This window comes from Trachypithecus francoisi, unplaced genomic scaffold (genome assembly GCF_009764315.1).
Source record: "Trachypithecus francoisi isolate TF-2019V2 unplaced genomic scaffold, Tfra_2.0 Lachesis_group10, whole genome shotgun sequence".
Classification (NCBI taxonomy): Eukaryota; Metazoa; Chordata; class Mammalia; order Primates; family Cercopithecidae; genus Trachypithecus; species Trachypithecus francoisi.
In genome coordinates this window covers 130089156-130106764 of record NW_022681455.1, presented here as the reverse complement: position 1 = coordinate 130106764, position 17609 = coordinate 130089156, and the positions used below count along the sequence as shown (strand labels likewise).

The following is a 17609-nucleotide window of genomic DNA, read 5'->3' as shown; positions in this document are numbered from 1 at the left end:
AGTAGAGACAGGAAATTTGCAGAATGCCCCCAGGAACTTGCTGATTGTTCCTAGGGGTATCTCCAGATGCTCTCAGCCTTTTGTTACCCGCAGACAACACCCCACACCCGCTATACTCTGCACTGTGTGGAGGGGCAGGGAGCAGGTTTTGTAGCCTCTCCTGTCAGAGGGGCCTTTCTCAGTGGCGCACAGCTCCAGATCAGCCCAGGCCTGGGGTAGGAGGGGCAGGCAGGCAGTGCGTGACCCCCCTGCAGGACCCACTTCTGTGGCGCCTGACAGTGCAGGTGCCTGCGGCGTGTGTGCACATCAGGGACCCGCTCAGCTGCTCTCAGACCGTGGTGTTGCTGGGCTGGAATGGAGAGCAGGCATTGTTGAGCCGCAGGCTGTGGCACACGCAGGCTGTGGCACACAGGGGTCTCTCTCCGTGGGTGGGGCTTTCCCTCTATCCCAGAAGCCCCTGGAGTGGGCAGTGTCTCGGACCTGACAGACTTGCAGGTTTGCTGGGCTCCGGAGCTCGGGTGGTGTCTGGTACGTGTTGTGGGCCTTGTGGATGCTCATAGCTGCAGGTGCTTGCTTCACAGTGGAGAAATTGGCATCCTGGGAGATCTGGTTTCATATGGGACTTTCTTTGTGTCAGGACAAGTACAGTGTCCTGTTTCGGGACTGGGAGAGCTGGGTGAAAAGTTGCTGCTTCCTGGGCGCAAGCTCTTCCTGAGTTAGGGCAGAGCGAGGTCCCTGTGGTGGCTCCAGGCACCAGAATTCACCAGGAGGTTGGCAGCACCTTCCATGCGAATTTTTGGGAGCCCTGTAAAGCTGACCTGGCCACGTGAGGGAAGCCAACTCAGTCTTTCTTCACCAAAGCTCAGAGCAGAAGCAGAAGGAGGGCCTGGTGAGGAGCGGGAGGGATGTGGCCCTGACCCTTAGGCTCGGGCCCTGGAGCCTCCCCAGGAAGTCACTGGGGCACTGAGTCCTGCCCAGTCTGCACACATAGGGTGTGGGCTGCACCTGAGATGGCTGCACTGCAGGAGCGGGACATGTTCTGTTTGCCATAGAAAGCAGCTCTTCACTGCCCCTCAGAGTGAGGGTGCAGCGTGGTCTCCTGGCCTGCCACTCTAAAGCCTGACTTCTCAGGAACACCTTTGCCTCTGCCTGTTCCCCTGACACACGCCTCCTAGGATCCTTTGATAACTTAAGGGCATGGTAACATCTGCATTTTGGGATCTGAACATACCACAGCCCCAACACCACCCCACCTCCTCCCTCCGCAGTCCCAACTCTGCCCCAGCTCCTCCCTCCGCGGCCCCAACACCGCCCCACCTCCCTGTGTCCACCCCTGGCGGCCACATGGCAGCAGAGTAGGGCCCACTCGCTTTTGACTTCTGATGGTCAGTGGAATAAGGAGATGCCGTATGCTCCCAGGAGTCTCCTGTGCTGTGTGCTGCTTTGCAAAGTCTGTATCTCAGGGATTCTGCTTTCCTCATGTTCTCAGGGGCTTCATGTCTCCAAAACATTAACTCCCCTGCTCTGGGTGACGGAGAGAACAGGCCTCTGAGTGTGCATGGCTAGGTCGTGGGGTTCAGGGCCCTGCAGAGGTCCTCAGCTGCTTTTCCAGGCAACTGTGGGCAGAGCAGCTGCTCGGTGAGCGTGGGCCCCCTCCCGGAGAGAGGAGAACTTGAGGGCTATCTGTTGGGGAGCTGGGGTTTCTCCCGCAGCTTCGCCACCTCTTTCCTAGAGAGAGGCAGCTGCAGGCCTGCTTGTGTTGTGCGTATAGAGGTGGCTGTGAGAAGCAGGCCTGGGGAGGGCCGGCCCCCGGGCAGCTGGAGGGTGCAGGGAAAGCATGGGGTGTGCGCATAGAGACCCACGGCCAAGCGCCCGACTCGGCGCCTGTGACTCAAGCTCGCTGCTGAGGTGTGGCTACGCCAGTGATGGCTGTGGGCTGGGGCTCACTGGCCGGTGGCGAGTCCACCTCCCCCACCACTGTGTTTGCCGTGTTATGTGAGGGGTTGGTGCCAGAGTTCAAGGGCTGTCTCAGATCTATGCACTGAGGACTGTTGACAGACTCGCTGGTGGTGGCAGTGGCAGCCTGCAGTACTTGGGGTTTTGCCCATGAATGTGACGCAGGTCGATGTGGCCAGGTGTGTGCCCTCCTGCAGGCTTGTCCCATAGGACATAAGCATCCGCATTCTCAGCATGCCCCAGACCTAGTTCCTAAGAAGTCAGCCTCAGATACCTTGGAAAGAGCTAGGGTGGGTGGGCAGTGTCTTCTTAGGAAAGCGACGGGCAGATTCACGGGGACTGTGGTGGTGAACAGCAAGGGAACTGAGCCAAGAGACCAGTTAAGACCCTTCTGTGTTCCAGCGACCGGCAGGTGTGGGGTCCAGTTAGCCCGTTGTCACAGATGTCACCCACCTCTCTAGGGTCAAACCAGCTGAGGGAGAAGTTCAGTCCTGAAGAGAGAGGCTTCTTGGATATGCTGAACGGAAGGGGAGGGAGAGCCTCAGAGGAGAGCCTCAGAGGCCCATGTCTCCCTGGTGGCCCTTCTTCCCCAAGTCAGGCCTTGGCAGAGCCTTGTCTCTGTGCTGCACCTCTGCAGTTTGCACCCCATGACCTTCTGGCCCCTGATTTCCATCCACAGGAGGGCACTGGTCAGGCAGAGGAGGAGGCAGCTTCTGTGCCCCTGACTCTTAGTGCTTGGGGTCTTCTCTTCCCCGCCCCTGCCTCCTGCCTCTTTTAGAAGACACAGCACGTGAGTTGTGTTAGACGCTGGCCGAGTGTTCTCTAACGGGTCAGACGAGTGCAGGGTGTGCTTGTCACGAGGAGGCTGAGGTGGAAACAGCCGAGCTCTCACACCGTGTCTTGTTAGTGCTCTGTGTTGATGCCTTTAGATGCCTCCAGCCCAGTCCCTGTTGTGGTGCTGCAAGGCTGGTACGCTCCTCGAAGCACCATGGCATGAGATGGAGGTTCCTAGAAGCAAGAAGAAAGGTACAGTACTGACCAGTTGGCCTTGATTTACTGATGTGTTTTAAACTGTGTCTGCCATGTTTATATCTGCACTGTTTGGAGGAGGGACGGGGAAGGTGGAATTTAATTACAGGCACGTGTTTTAACAGAGACCTGTCCTGTGTGAGCCAGGTCACCGGTGCTAAGCTGTCCCACCGCATTCATGTGTGGTACGAGGTCTGGGGAGGCCCAGGAGAGGTGCCTGGAGTGAGTGGATGCTCGGTGGAGGTCCAGGCTTAGCGGACTTGAGGGGCTGGTAACGAGGTGTTTAAATGGTCTCACAGTCACTGCTGAGAGGTGAGGTGGGTGGCACCAACGCTCCCAGCACCGCTGTGCTTTCCCCACTCACAGACCTTCCTTTCTGCTCTGTCAGCTGTCAGGTGGACGCAGGGGGCTCCGTAACATTAGGTAAGGACCTGGGTTTGGAGGACGCCGTGGCATGAAATCTCTCCTCCCTCTCTCCCTCGCCCGCCTCACAGAAAAGCAGGGCCCTGAGCGGAAGAGGATTAAGAAGGAGCCTGTCACCCGGAAGGCCGGGCTCCTCTTTGGCATGGGGCTGTCTGGAATCCGAGCTGGCTACCCCCTCTCCGAGCGCCAGCAGGTGGCCCTTCTCATGCAGATGACAGCCGAGGAGTCTGCCAACAGCCCAGGTGAGCCCAGCCTGGGGGTGGTCCCTGGTGCAGGGAAGGGGCTCTGCCTGGTCGCAGCCTCGTGGCTATGCTGAGGATAAGCCCTGTGCAAAGGGACCTCGTGACGGTGACCTGGGCTCTTGAGGATTTGAGAAAGCAGGGCCACCCACAGTAACGCCCCCCTGTCCCCTCCTTGGTCTGCAGTGGACACCACACCAAAGCACCCCTCCCAGTCTACAGTGTGTCAGAAGGGAACGCCCAACTCTGCCTCAAAAACCAAAGATAAAGTGAACAAGAGAAACGAGCGTGGAGAGACCCGCCTGCACCGAGCGGCCATCCGCGGGGACGCCCGGCGCATCAAAGAGCTCATCAGCGAGGGGGCGGACGTCAACGTCAAGGACTTCGCAGGTGGGCGCCCTGTGCCTGGCAGGGGCCAGAGGGCCCCACTGGAGCCCTGAGCCTGCCTTTGGGTCGGATGGGCTGTGCCCTCGTGGGCTGTGCATCTGCTCTGCAGGGCCCAGGGTGTTCACAGCCACACTCACTCCAGTGGGGTTCGCTGTTGCTGAAAAGAAATCAATGTTTCTTGGAAAGTATTTCAAAGTAAACTTGTTTGCTGGGTCTTATTATTTTTATTTTTAGACAGGGTCTCGCTCTGTTGCTCAGGCTGGAGTGCAGTGGCGTGACCACGGCTCACTGAAACGTTGAACTCCTGGGCTCGAGCGATGTTCCCAACTCAGCCTTCCGAGTGCAGGCGCACGCCACCACGCCTGGCTAATTTTTTTATTTTTTGTAGAGACAGGGTCTTGCTGAGTTGCCCAGGCTGTTTTGAACTCATGGCCTCAAGAAATCCTCACGCCTTGGCTTCCCAAAGTGCTGGGATTATAGCTGTGAGCCCCCATGCCTGGCCTATTTTTAAGAGGACTGAGGAATTTTAAATCGTGCTCTGCTGTGTTCCATAAACCTCACTTCCAGGCCCTGGAGGGGCCTGTCCCTGGTGTGTCTAGCAAGTGGCTGCATTCTCCAGCAGAGGGTGCCCCTGTGCCGGGAGCCCGGCTGGGTCCACACCCTGGACTGGACTCCCTCCCTTCACGGGGCTGGGTCCTGGGGCTTGTCTTGGACCCGGACAGAACTGAGTCTCCCCAGACCTGACACAGCCCGGGGGCTTAAAGGCCTGTGATTAGAGTTTAATGTCTCTTCTTTCCATAAATGCCCCATCAAACCATGGGTGGTCCACATGTCCCAGAACTGTCTGTTCATAGCGTAAGGAGAACAGATGAATGAAATCATCTGGGTAGAATTCTTCTAGATTTCTCCCACTGCCCTGGTTTATAGCTGTCTGACCCAAACCTAATTTAGCACCCTTTTTTTTTTTTTTAAAGCATTTTTCTAAAAGAAACTTCTCCAGGGCACTGCCATGTGCTTCCCATGGGGCTGAGCTCCGTTTCCACCGTTGCATGCGGCCACACCATCCGATGGTGGGCTCCAAGCTCCCCAGGCAGAAGCTGCCGGCCCAGGGCGGCCTTCGTCATGCAGCCCGAGCCTGGGCGCCTCTGGAGCTCCTGCTGTAGCAGCTCTTCAGCCTTCAGGAGGCTCTCTCAGCCTCAGTTTCCCTGTTTCCAACACTGGAGGTTTCCCTTCCGTGTTTTACAAAGGCACATACACCTCCAGATGAGGGAGGACGAGGCCGCTGTTTACGACACTTGTGTTCACTGATTTCCTACCCCTTTAGGGTGACTGCTGCAGGTCAGCCCTGTGGGTTGTTAGTCTGTAGGGTTAACAAGCTAGATACGGATTGTGCTAGGGGTGCCACAGTAAAGAGAAGCGAGGGGTTCTCTGGGCTGGCACCTGCTTCCTAAACGGCAGCCCTCACGACAGGGCAGCTCCCCACCTGGCTTGTCCCCGCCCCTTAGCCCATCCTCAGGGTGCTGCCTCCAGAGACAGGAGGGGAGTTCCCAGGATTAAATCACGTACGTCCTGAGTGTCTGTTTCCAGGCTGGACGGCGCTGCACGAGGCCTGTAACCGGGGCTACTATGACGTTGCGAAGCAGCTGCTGGCCGCAGGTGCGGAGGTGAACACCAAGGGCCTGGATGACGACACGCCTTTGCACGACGCTGCCAACAACGGGCACTACAAGGTTGGCATCCCCCATCCTTCACACATCCGGCCTGTCCTGGCATCTGGGTGGTTCTGTAGCTTTTTGTCCCCGTAGCTAGCCGGTTTCATGGTGTGGGGCACTGGAAAGCGACTTTTTGCCTTGCCCACCCTGAAGGCCGAGCTGTGCCCTCTGTCTGCCCCCAGCTTTCCCCTCCTGGGTCAGCACCTGGATGGCCTCTCACAGGTTTCGCAGCACCTACCATCTATGAAAAGGCTCGTATCCGCCAGCCACGTAGGTCTGGTTGGATTTGAGCAGGTGAAGGATTACACCAAGTGGAAGGAGGCCTGCAGGAGTTGCTGCCGGTCCCCGTCACCACTGTGGGGCTCTTAGACCTGCAAGGCAGACCCACCCTCGTCTGGAATGAGGTAACACCAAGAGGTGTGGCCAGTGCACAGAACCATAGACTCAAGATTTAGAAAGTGGCCATTGTGGCTGGCCCAGGAGCAGAGGGCACTGAGAGGTCTCAGCCTCTGTGGCAGGCGAGAGAGATCGTGGTGTGCCTGACAGCCCCGTCCTGCAGGAAAGCAGGGGTGCTGCCTGGAGATGGGGCGGGTCTCACCGACGTCATCACCAAAGCTCTGTGGAGAGCCCCTGGTTGCAGGCAGGACAGCAAGGCTGGGGGGTGACACGGGGCCACATCTGCCCGTGCCCGTCGTGCTCCTCTGCAGCAGGCCCCGCCTGGCCATTGTGGGAGGTCCTGGCACCCACAGCACCTTGGCCTTAAAGAGCACACTTGAGAAACAGCTCATTCAGGTGGGGTGGGGGGTAGATTGAAGACTCTGAGACGAGCAGGGAACTTAGAACACTGAGTCCATATTTGATGTTAAAACGTGACCGTTAAACTCTTGGGTAAGATGATGAATGGCATGATGGTTTACCCTGTTTCTTTTTTTATGGGCCCTTCCAGAGACATGAACTGGAAAAGGCTCTGCAGTGTCTGGGATTTGCTCAGTACTGCGGGGGAGGGCAGGTGTGAAGGGAATGGCGCTGGGGGCGGTGTTGGGGCTGGGGCATCCGATGCAGCTTTATATTTCTGTAATTACCACTTTTAAATTTTTTTATTATGAAAAATGTCAAGGATTTACGGTGAGGTAGGCAGGATCATGGCCCCCAAGATGCCCGTGTTGTGACCCCAGACCTTGTGAGTGCCTCACATGGGGAAATCGTCCTAGGTCATCTTGCAGGTCCTAGGCAGCCCCATGGGCCCTTAAAGCTTGAGAGCCTTTCCTGCTGAGTCTGAGAGATCCCAGAAGCAGGAGAGATTAGAACCCGAGGAGGGCCACACCTGTGCTGCTGGCCTTAGAGGAGGGCCGAGGAGTGTGGTGGCCCCTAGCAGCTGGGACTGGGGACCTCCGTCCCAGCCCTGCAGGAAACTGAATTCTGCCAGCAGCCTCCATGATGGAGGAAAGGAAGGACCCCGCCCTGCCAGCAGCTTGACCTCTGACCTCCAGAATTGTAAGCCTGAGGGTTTTTGTGGTCGCCATAGAAAACTCACATAAGAACTCTGTGCTGATTAAACCATAGAACACGTCACACACGAACTGATTCTGTGGGCGACAAGAGTCTATAGTAAACGTTATTACAGATGCTTTGAATGCTCTACTCTCAGACTGGACTGAAGTTGGGATTACATTTAATTTGTACTTGAGTTCAGTACGTTGCTGTTCGGGGCGTAGGAAATGCAGGTTGCGGGTGATGAGCAGCTGGACAGAGCTGTGGACGGAGCTGTGGAAGTGTCACCATGGCTGTTTCTGTCATCCGTGTGACCGCCCTTACCCTTGTAAAATCAAGCAAGGGAGAGATTATTTTATTTTCTAATGTAAATGAAAATAAAAAATAAAGCAGCTTGCAGAAACTTGGTCTTTGTTTCCTCTATTCTGTCCCCCCTGTCCCTCCATAACACTCTTCTCCGTGACCTCCTGCCTGAGCCCTCCACGGCCACTCCGCATCGCTCTGCTGAGGAGCTCGCTGTTGGCGGGTGGGGAGCGCCTCCGTGAGGACATCCCCGGGAAGTCATCTCCTCGCAGCAACAGAGAAATGGTGGAAAAAAATCCAAAGGAGGCAGAGCCCTTCTGAAGGAGAGCACAGGAGGGGTGCGGGAGCCCCCGCGGCTGCAGCCCTTCCCACAGAGGAGCCACGGCCTCGCCCATCGCACCCGGAGCCTCGCCAGGCAGTCCCTGTGCGCTCGGCTCCCACACCCTCAGACTGTGAGGGGCCGCTCTCGGGTCGAATCCCAGGGTTCTTGGAAAGGGCTGCCGTGTTATGCGTAACGGTAGAGGAGTTGTGCTTCTCCAGCAGTCCTTGACGCGGGTGTTACTGTCTTGTAGGTGGTGAAACTGCTGCTGCGGTACGGAGGAAACCCGCAGCAGAGCAACAGGAAAGGCGAGACGCCGCTGAAAGTGGCCAACTCCCCTACGATGGTGAACCTTCTGTTAGGCAAAGGCACTTACACTTCCAGCGAGGAGAGCTCGACGGGTAAGTCACGGCCATCTGAGCTGCTTGTTCTCTTACGCAGGGATGGGAGGAGCTGCCCTGTGGTGTGTGCACAGTGTTGCCCCTCTGATGAGCTCCTCCTTGGATGCCGGGGGCTTTACAGGAGCTTCTGGACTGCGGGAGACCCTGCCCAGGTGTGTCACTGCCGAGAAGCCTGCAGTCTTGCTTCTAAGATGCCAACCCTGTCTGGTTTCCTCCTGCCTGTGGCTGGTTTCCATGAGTCAAGCAAGTCTCTGCAGAGGCAGGGTGGGAGCCTTGCCACAGGGCACATCCGCAGAGCCTCCCCCTCTGCCATTCTGGGGAGAGCTGTTTTGAGCCTGCCTGTGACCTCTCCTTCCTGCCTCCAACAGAGAGCTCAGAAGAGGAAGACGCCCCGTCCTTCGCACCTTCCAGTTCAGTCGACGGCAACAACACGGACTCCGAGTTCGAAAAAGGCCTCAAGCACAAGGCTAAGAACCCAGAGCCGCAGAAGGCCACAGTCCCTGTCAAGGATGAGTATGAGTTTGACGAGGACGATGAGCAGGACAGGGTTCCTCCGGTGGACGACAAGCACCTGTTGAAAAAGGACTACAGAAAAGAAACGAAATCCAATAGTTTTATCTCTATACCCAAAATGGAGGTTAAAAGTTACACTAAAAATAACACGATTGCACCAAAGAAAGCGTCCCATCGTATCCTGTCAGACACGTCGGACGAGGAGGACGCGAGTGTCACCGTGGGGACAGGAGAGAAGCTGAGACTCTCGGCACATACGATACTGCCTGGTAGTAAGACACGAGAGCCTTCTAATGCCAAGCAGCAGAAGGAAAAAAATAAAGTTAAAAAGAAGCGAAAGAAAGAAACAAAAGGCAGAGAGGTTCGCTTTGGAAAGCGGAATGACAAGTTCTGTTCCTCGGAGTCGGAGAGTGAGTCCTCAGAGAGTGGGGAGGACGACAGGGACTCCCTGGGGAGCTCCAGCTGCCTCAGGGGGTCCCCGCTGGTGCTGAAGGACCCCTCCCTGTTCAGCTCCCTGTCCGCCTCCTCCACCTCGTCCCACGGGAGCTCTGCCGCCCAGAAGCAGAACCCCAACCACACAGACCAGCACACCAAGCACTGGCGGACAGACAATTGGAAAACCATTTCTTCCCCGGCTTGGTCAGAGGTCAGTTCTTTATCAGACTCCACAAGGACGAGACTGACAAGCGAGTCTGACTGCTCCTCTGAGGGCTCCAGTGTGGAATCACTGAAGCCAATGAGAAAGAGGCAGGAGCACAGGAAGCGAGCCTCCCTGTCAGAGAAGAAGAGCCCCTTCCTCTCCAGTGTGGAGGGCGCCGTCCCCAAACTGGACAAGGAGGGGAAAGTTGTCAAAAAACATAAAACAAAACACAAACACAAAAACAAGGAGAAGGGACAGTGTTCCATCAGCCAAGAGCTGAAGTTGAAAAGTTTTACTTACGAATATGAGGACTCCAAGCAGAAGTCAGATAAGGCTATACTTTTAGAGAATGATCTTTCCACTGAAAACAAGCTAAAAGTGTTAAAGCATGATCGTGACCACTTTAAAAAAGAGGAGAAACTTAGCAAAATGAAATTAGAAGAAAAAGAATGGCTCTTTAAAGATGAAAAATCACTGAAGAGAATCAAAGACACGAACAAAGACATCAGCAGGTCTTTCCGAGAAGAGAAAGACCGTTCGAGTAAAGCAGAAAAGGAGAAATCGCTAAAGGAAAAGTCTCCGAAAGAAGAAAAACTGAGACTGTACAAAGAGGAAAGAAAGAAGAAGTCAAAAGACCGGCCCTCAAAATTAGAGAAGAAGAATGATTTAAAAGAGGACAAAATTTCCAAAGAGAAGGAGAAGACTTTCAAAGAAGATAAAGAAAAACTCAAAAAAGAAAAGGTTTATAGGGAAGATTCTGCTTTTGACGAATATTGTAACAAAAATCAGTTTCTGGAGAACGAAGACACCAAATTCAGCCTTTCTGACGATCAGCGAGATCGGTGGTTTTCTGACTTGTCCGATTCATCCTTTGATTTCAAAGGGGAGGACAGCTGGGACTCGCCAGTGACAGACTACAGGGACATAAAGAGCGACTCTGTGGCCAAGCTCATCTTGGAGACGGTGAAGGAGGACAGCAAGGAAAGGAAGCGGGACAGCCGGGCCCGGGAGAAGCGAGACTACAGAGAGCCCTTCTTCCGAAAGAAGGACAGGGACTATTTGGATAAAAACTCTGAGAAGAGGAAAGACCAGACTGAAAAGCATAAAAGTGTCCCCGGCTACCTTTCGGAAAAGGACAAGAAGAGGAGAGAGTCCGCAGAGGCAGGGCGGGACAGGAAGGACGCCCTGGAGAGCTGCAAGGAGCGCAGGGATGGCAGGGCCAAGCCCGAGGAGGCATACCGGGAGGAGCTGAAGGAGTGTGGCTGTGAGAGTGGCTTCAAGGACAAGCCCGACTGTGACTTTGGGAAGGGCCTGGAGCCATGGGAGCGGCACCACCCAGCACGAGAGAAGGAGAAGAAGGATGGCCCCGATAAGGAAAGGAAGGAGAAAACAAAACCAGAAAAATACAAAGAGAAGTCCAGTGACAAGGACAAAAGTGAGAAATCGATCCTTGATAAGTGTCAGAAGGACAAAGAATTTGATAAATGTTTTAAAGAGAAAAAAGATACCAAGGAAAAACATAAAGACACACATGGCAAAGACAAAGAAAGGAAAGCATCTCTCGACCAAGGGAAAGAGAAGAAGGAGAAGGCTTTCCCTGGGATCACCTCGGAAGACTTCTCTGAAAAAAAAGACGACAAGAAAGGCAAAGAGAAAAGCTGGTACATCGCAGACATCTTCACAGATGAGAGTGAAGACGACAGAGACAGCTACATGGGGAGCGGGTGCAAGATGGGAGAGGCCGGCGACTTACTGAGGATGGACGGCCTCCAGGAGAAGGAGGAAGGGCGGGAGGCCTATGCCTCAGACAGACACAGGAAGGCTTCTGACAAGCAGCACCCCGAGAGGCAGAAGGACAAGGAACCCAAAGACAAGAGAAAGGACAGAGGGGCTGCCGACGGGGGGAGAGACAAAAAAGAGAAAGTCTTTGACAAGCACAAGGAGAAGAAGGATAAAGAGTCCACAGAAAAGTATAAGGACAGGAAGGACAGAGCCTCAGTGGACTCCACACAAGACAAGAAAAGTAAACAGAAGCTCCCTGAGAAGGCGGAAAAGAAGCACACTGCTGAAGACAAGGCCAAAAGCAAACACAAGGAGAAGTCAGATAAGGAGCATTCCAAGGAGAGGAAGTCCTCGAGAAGTGCCGACACGGAAAAAAGCCTGCTTGAAAAGTTGGAAGAAGAGGCTCTCCATGAGTACAGAGAAGACTCCAATGATAAAATCAGTGAGGTCTCCTCTGACAGTTTCACGGACCGAGGGCAGGAGCCGGGGCTGTCTGCCTTCCTGGAGGTCTCTTTCACGGAGCCACCCGGAGAGGACAAGCCGAGGGAGAGCACCTGCCTCCCGGAGAAGCTGAAAGAGAAGGAGAGGCACAGACACTCCTCGTCCTCATCCAAGAAGAGCCACGAGCGAGAGAGAGCCAGGAAAGAGAAGAAAGAGAAGGTCGAAGATTACAAGGAGGGCGGTGGCAGGAAGGACTCTGGCCAGTACGAGAAGGACTTGGAGGCGGAGGCTTACGGAGTTTCTTACCACATGAAAGCTGACATAGAAGATGAGCTAGATAAAACCATGGAATTGTTTTCTCCCGAAAAAAAAGATAAAAATGATTCCGAGAGAGAACCTTCCAAGAAAATAGAAAAGGAACTAAAGCCTTATGGATCTAGTGCCATCAACATCCTAAAAGAGAAGAAGAAGAGAGAGAAACACAGGGAGAAATGGAGAGACGAGAAGGAGAGGCACCGAGACAGGCATGCAGATGGCCTCCTGCGGCACCACAGGGATGAGCAGAAGCCGGCCACCAGGGACAAGGACAGCCCGCCCCGTGCACTCAAAGAGAAGTCAAGGGACGAGGGCCCGAGGCTCAGCGACGCCAAACTGAAGGAGAAATTCAGGGACAGTGCAGAGAAGGAAAAGGGCGAGCCAGTGAAGATGAGCAACGGGAACGATAAGGTAACGGCATCCAGAGACCCAGGCAAGAAAGATGCCAGGCCCAGGGAGAAGCTCCTGGGGGACGGCGACCTGATGATGACCAGCTTTGAGAGGATGCTCTCCCAGAAGGACCTGGAGATTGAGGAGCGCCACAAGCGGCACAAGGAGAGGATGAAGCAGATGGAGAAGCTTAGGCACCGGTCGGGAGACCCCAAGCTCAAGGAGAAGGCGAAGCTGGCAGACGACGGGCGGAAGAAGGGTCTGGACATTCCTGCTAAGAAACCACCGGGCCTGGACCCTCCGTTTAAAGACAAAAAGCTCAAAGAGTCGACTCCTATTCCACCTGCTGCCGAAAATAAGCTACACCCAGGATCAGGTGCAGACTCCAAAGACTGGCTCACAGGCCCTCACATGAAGGAGGTCCTGCCTGCGTCTCCCAGGCCTGACCAGAGCCGGCCGACTGGCGTACCCACCCCTACGTCAGTGCTGTCCTGCCCCAGCTACGAGGAGGTGATGCACACGCCCAGGACCCCGTCCTGCAGTGCCGATGACTATGCGGACCTCGTGTTTGACTGCACCGACTCCCAGCACTCCACACCTGTGCCCACCGCTCCCACCAGCGCCTGCTCCCCATCCTTTTTCGACAGGTTCTCCGTGGCTTCCACTGGGCTTTCGGAAAACGCCAGCCAGGCTCCTGCAAGGCCTCTCTCCACAAACCTTTACCGCTCAGTCTCTGTCGACATTAGGAGGACCCCTGAGGAGGAATTCAGCGTCGGAGACAAGCTTTTCAGGCAGCAGAGCGTTCCTGCTGCCTCCAGCTATGACTCTCCCGTGCCACACTCGATGGAAGACAGGGCGCCCCTGCCCCCAGTTCCCGCGGAGAAGTTTGCCTGCTTGTCCCCAGGGTACTACTCCCCAGACTATGGCCTCTCTTCGCCCAAAGTCGATGCTCTGCACTGCCCGCCGGCCGCCGTCGTCACCGTCACCCCATCTCCGGAGGGCGTCTTCTCAAGTTTACAAGCAAAACCTTCCCCTTCCCCCAGAGCTGAGCTGCTGGTTCCTTCCCTTGAAGGGGCCCTTCCCCCAGACCTGGACGCCACCGAGGACCAGCAGGCGACAGCTGCCATCATCCCTCCAGAGCCCAGCTACCTGGAGCCGCTGGACGAGGGTCCGTTCAGCGCCGTCATCACCGAGGAGCCTGTCGAGTGGGCTCACCCCACGGAGCAGGCCCTTGCCTCCAGCCTGATCGGGAGCGCCTCCGAAACCCCGGTCAGCTGGCCTGTGGGCTCAGACCTGCTGCTGAAGTCTCCGCAGACGTTCCCCGAGTCCCCAAAACGTTTCTGCCCCACGGACCCCCTCCACTCTGCCGCCTCCGAGGCGCCGTACCCCGCCCCTCCCGCCTCTCCTGCCCCCTATACTCTGCCCGTCGCTGAGCCAGGACTGGAGGACGTCAAAGACGGGGTGGAAGCCGTCCCCGCCACCATCTCCACCTCCGAGGCGGCTCCTTACGCCCCTCCCTCCGGGCTGGAGTCCTTCTTCAGCAACTGCAAGTCACTTCCGGAAGCTCCGCTGGACGTGGCCGCTGAGCCCGCCTGTGTAGCCACTGTGGCTCAGGTGGAGGCTCTGGGGCCCCTGGAAAATAGCTTCCTGGACAGCGGCCACAGCCTGTCTAACCTCGGCCAGGTGGAGCCGGTGCCCTGGGCAGACGCCTTTGCCGGCCCCGAGGACGACCTGGACCTGGGGCCCTTCTCCCTGCCAGAGCTTCCCTTGCAGACTAAAGATGTCCCGGACGTTGAAACAGAACCCGTAGAAGAAAGTCTTGCTCCTTCAGGAAAGATCCCTCCAGGGACCCCTGTGGTCGTGAATGGTGGGGATGTTTCTGCCTTAGTGGCTGAGGAGCAGCCGGCACTGCCTCCCGACCAGGCCTCCACCCAGCTCCCTGCAGAGCTCGAGCCTGAGCCCTCAGAGGAGCCAAAGCTGGACGTGGCTCTGGAAGCTACGGTGGAGGCAGAGGCGGTGCCAGAAGAGAGGGCCCCTGGGGATCTGGACTCTGGCATGGAGCCCACACCCGTTCCCCCAGAACAGCGCCCACTGGGGAGCGGAGACCAGGGGGCTGAGGCCGAAGGCTCCCCCGCCGCGTCCCTCTGTGCCCCTGACGGCCCCTCCATGGACACTGTGACACAAGCCCAGGCTGTGGACAGTGCCGGCCCCCAGGACAACATTGAGGCCTCCCATGCTGCCACCCCAGCCGAAGGCCCTCCCGGCAGCATCCAGCCAGAAGCCACAGAACCAGAACCAAAACCCACAGCCGAAGCCCCGAAGGCCCCCAGAGTGGAGGAGATCCCTCAGCGCATGACCAGGAACCGGGCGCAGATGCTCGCAAACCAGAGCAAGCAGGGCACGCCCCCCTCCGAGAAGGAGTGCACCTCCACCCCTGCCCCGGCCACCAGGGCCAAGGCCCGTGGCTCCGAGGAGGACGACGCCCAGGCCCAGCATCCGCGCAAACGCCGCTTTCAGCGCTCCACTCAGCAGCTGCAGCAGCAGCTGAACACGTCCACGCAGCAGACACGGGAGGTGATCCAGCAGACGCTGGCCGCCATTGTGGACGCCATCAAGCTGGATGCCATCGAGCCCTACCACAGCGACAGGGCCAACCCCTACTTCGAATACCTGCAGATCAGGAAGAAGATCGAGGAGAAACGCAAGATCCTGTGCTGCATCACGCCACAGGCGCCCCAGTGCTACGCAGAGTACGTCACCTACACGGGCTCCTACCTCCTGGACGGGAAGCCGCTCAGCAAGCTCCACATCCCTGTGGTGAGTGTGGGCCCGAGAGCCACTGCCTTCTCTCTCTGGGGTGCGTCCGGGGCCCCCAGTCATGGCTTCCTGCAGCCCATCTTGTCCCGCTCCCGGCCCTTGACCTCTCTCGACCTTCTCCCACCTGAGTAGACACAGCCCCGTTTCTGCTGTGAAAGCAAAAGCCAGAAGCTGCCCAGCTGTTCTGCAGACCAAGGGCCTTCCTCCAGCTGGTCCGTGCCAGGCCTTGGTCTCCTGACCTCCCCCTCACCCCGGGTGCACCGCAGTCCCACTGGTGTGGGGTGCCCCTTCACGCCGCTCACTCTCCCTTCTCCACTCCCCATCCACCAGGACGGCCTCAGCAGAGCCACCCTCTCTGTCTCCAGCCCCTGCTCTCTTCTCCCTTGGACCCACATGGGTTCCCTGAGCCCCCATACCCACATGATGGATCCCTTCCCCCACCTCCTCCCTTGGGCTTGTAGGACAGCAGAGCTGTAGCTCCCTTGGGGCACGTTGGTCCTCGGCCCCCAGCCTCACCTTGTTCAACCCGACCCTGTCACCCCAGTTCCCCAGGCATCATCCCGACCTCTGCAGGCTCAGGTGCAACATCTCGGAATCACCTCCACTCCCCCAGTCCCTTGCGCTGCGTCTGGGCCCAAAATAGATCCCTCCAAATGGGGCCCTGTTCTGAGCACATTCCCATGAGGGCTTCCTCCCCTTTGTGCCCTCTGCCCTGGGCGCAGGGCCTGACTGGGTTCCCACCTCCTCCTACCACCGAGGTCTTTCCCAGCAGGCACAGGGGTTCCTCATGGTAGAGCCAGAGTCCACCCATCTGCCCTTGGTGATGGCCTGAGCTGTGCATGGCCTCCCCTGCCCTCCTGTTCTCAGGCCCCCCGGGGTCCATGCAGCCCCAGCGTGTGGCATTCTGGCTCTTCCCTGGAGTCTCCTCCCAGACCCCGCGACTCCGCTCACACTCTGCCTGGTGGACTGTGTGGTCGATGCAGGCGTCTCACTTGAGTGTGTGGTGTTATGTCCAGAATGGGTTCTCGGTCACCAACGGCCATTTCCTTCTGGGGCTTCCTGGGCACTGAAACTCACAGGTGGCGCGAGGTACAGCCAGCACGCGTTGGCTCTGTGGGCCCAGGCCACCTGAGAGCCCCTTGCCATGCTGGCCCTGACCTGGCTCAGCTACCCGGCACCCCTCTGATGAGGATGATAGGGTCTGCTGAGCTTGCCCCAAGGGTGAGGCTGGGTCTGTGCTACTGCCCGACATATCAGGGGACACTGTGCAGAACCCAGGAGCGAGCACCCTCGGGCCCCACCCTGCCAAGCTCTGAGCTCTGTTCCAGGGAGCACAAGGGGCTCTGCACCCACGGGGACCTCGGTGGCCTTTCCCTTCTCCTGGAGCCTGACCCCAGCCATCCCTGGGGAGGCCCATCCACAGGAGACAGACGGCAGCTGGGTCATGACACTCAGAAAAACCTGCCCCAGATCTCTCCTCAGTAAGACCTTCTGGCCTGCTGTGCTTTTTGTTGTTTTGGCTGTTGTTTTCTCTTGTTTTAATTGATGATAACAGTAGTCTGACTGCTGTAGAAAATTTGGAAAATACAGGGAAAAAAGCCACTAGAATCTTGACAATCAGAGTAATCCTGGGAATGTTCTGTGCACCTCCCGCCTGGTCTTTTGAGTACCCCCTAGACGTAGACCCAGGCAGGCAGAGGTGCCAGGTGCTCCAGGTACAACCTGAGGCCCAAGGCACAGCTCCTGCTGTAGCTGCCGGCCCTGGGGCTGAGCCGGAGGGAGGGGCGGTGCCCTGTCCCGGCTGTGCACCTTGGAGGTGGCCCACAGAATCCCTGCCACCGACAGGCCCCATCTCAGCAGAAACCCCACATGCAGAACCCTCACGGGGGGCTGGGCTTGTTGAGGCAGGGTGGATGTGGTGCTGAACAGAGTGAGGTCTGTGGACTAGAGAGACTTAGCTCAATTTTTTAATCAAAAAAAATTTTTTTTTAAAGACAAGTCTGCTCTGTTGCCCAGGCTGGAGTGCAGTGGCATGATCTCGGCTCACTGAAAGCTCCGCCTCCTGGGTTCAAGCAATTCTCCTGCCTCAGCCTCCTGAGTAGCTGGGATTACAGGCGCCCGTCACCATTTCTGGCTAACTTATCTTTTGTGTAGAGATGGGGTTTCACCATGTTGGTCAGGCTGGTCTTGAAGTCCTGACCTTGTGATCTACCCGCCTCAGCCTCCCAAAGTGCTGGGATTACAGGTGTGAGCCACCACGCTCGGCCTAAATCATTAATTTTGAACTGATTTTTGATGGGCAGAAAAGTTCAAAAGCAGCAGAGACGGGTTTATGCACCTGCTGCACGTGCAGCCTCCTCTGAATGTGCCTTAGCAGCTGTGGAGGTGACGAGACGCTGCCATGTATCCGGGCTGTGGCGGGCCCTCCTGTGCCCTGTCTCCTGGTTGGGA

The 17609-nt window shown here is 56.9% G+C and overlaps 1 protein-coding gene across 1 annotated transcript in view; it reads left to right on the top strand.

Annotated features, from left to right (window-relative positions):
* The window catches only part of LOC117088235 (ankyrin repeat domain-containing protein 11-like), a 47160-nt gene that overhangs the window by 19995 nt on the left and 9556 nt on the right, over positions 1-17609 (top strand). Inside the window, 5 exon segments of the mRNA XM_033219377.1 lie at positions 3480-3650; positions 3834-4037; positions 5622-5764; positions 8113-8260; positions 8629-15158. Coding sequence (XP_033075268.1) covers positions 3480-3650; positions 3834-4037; positions 5622-5764; positions 8113-8260; positions 8629-15158 — 7196 coding nt within the window.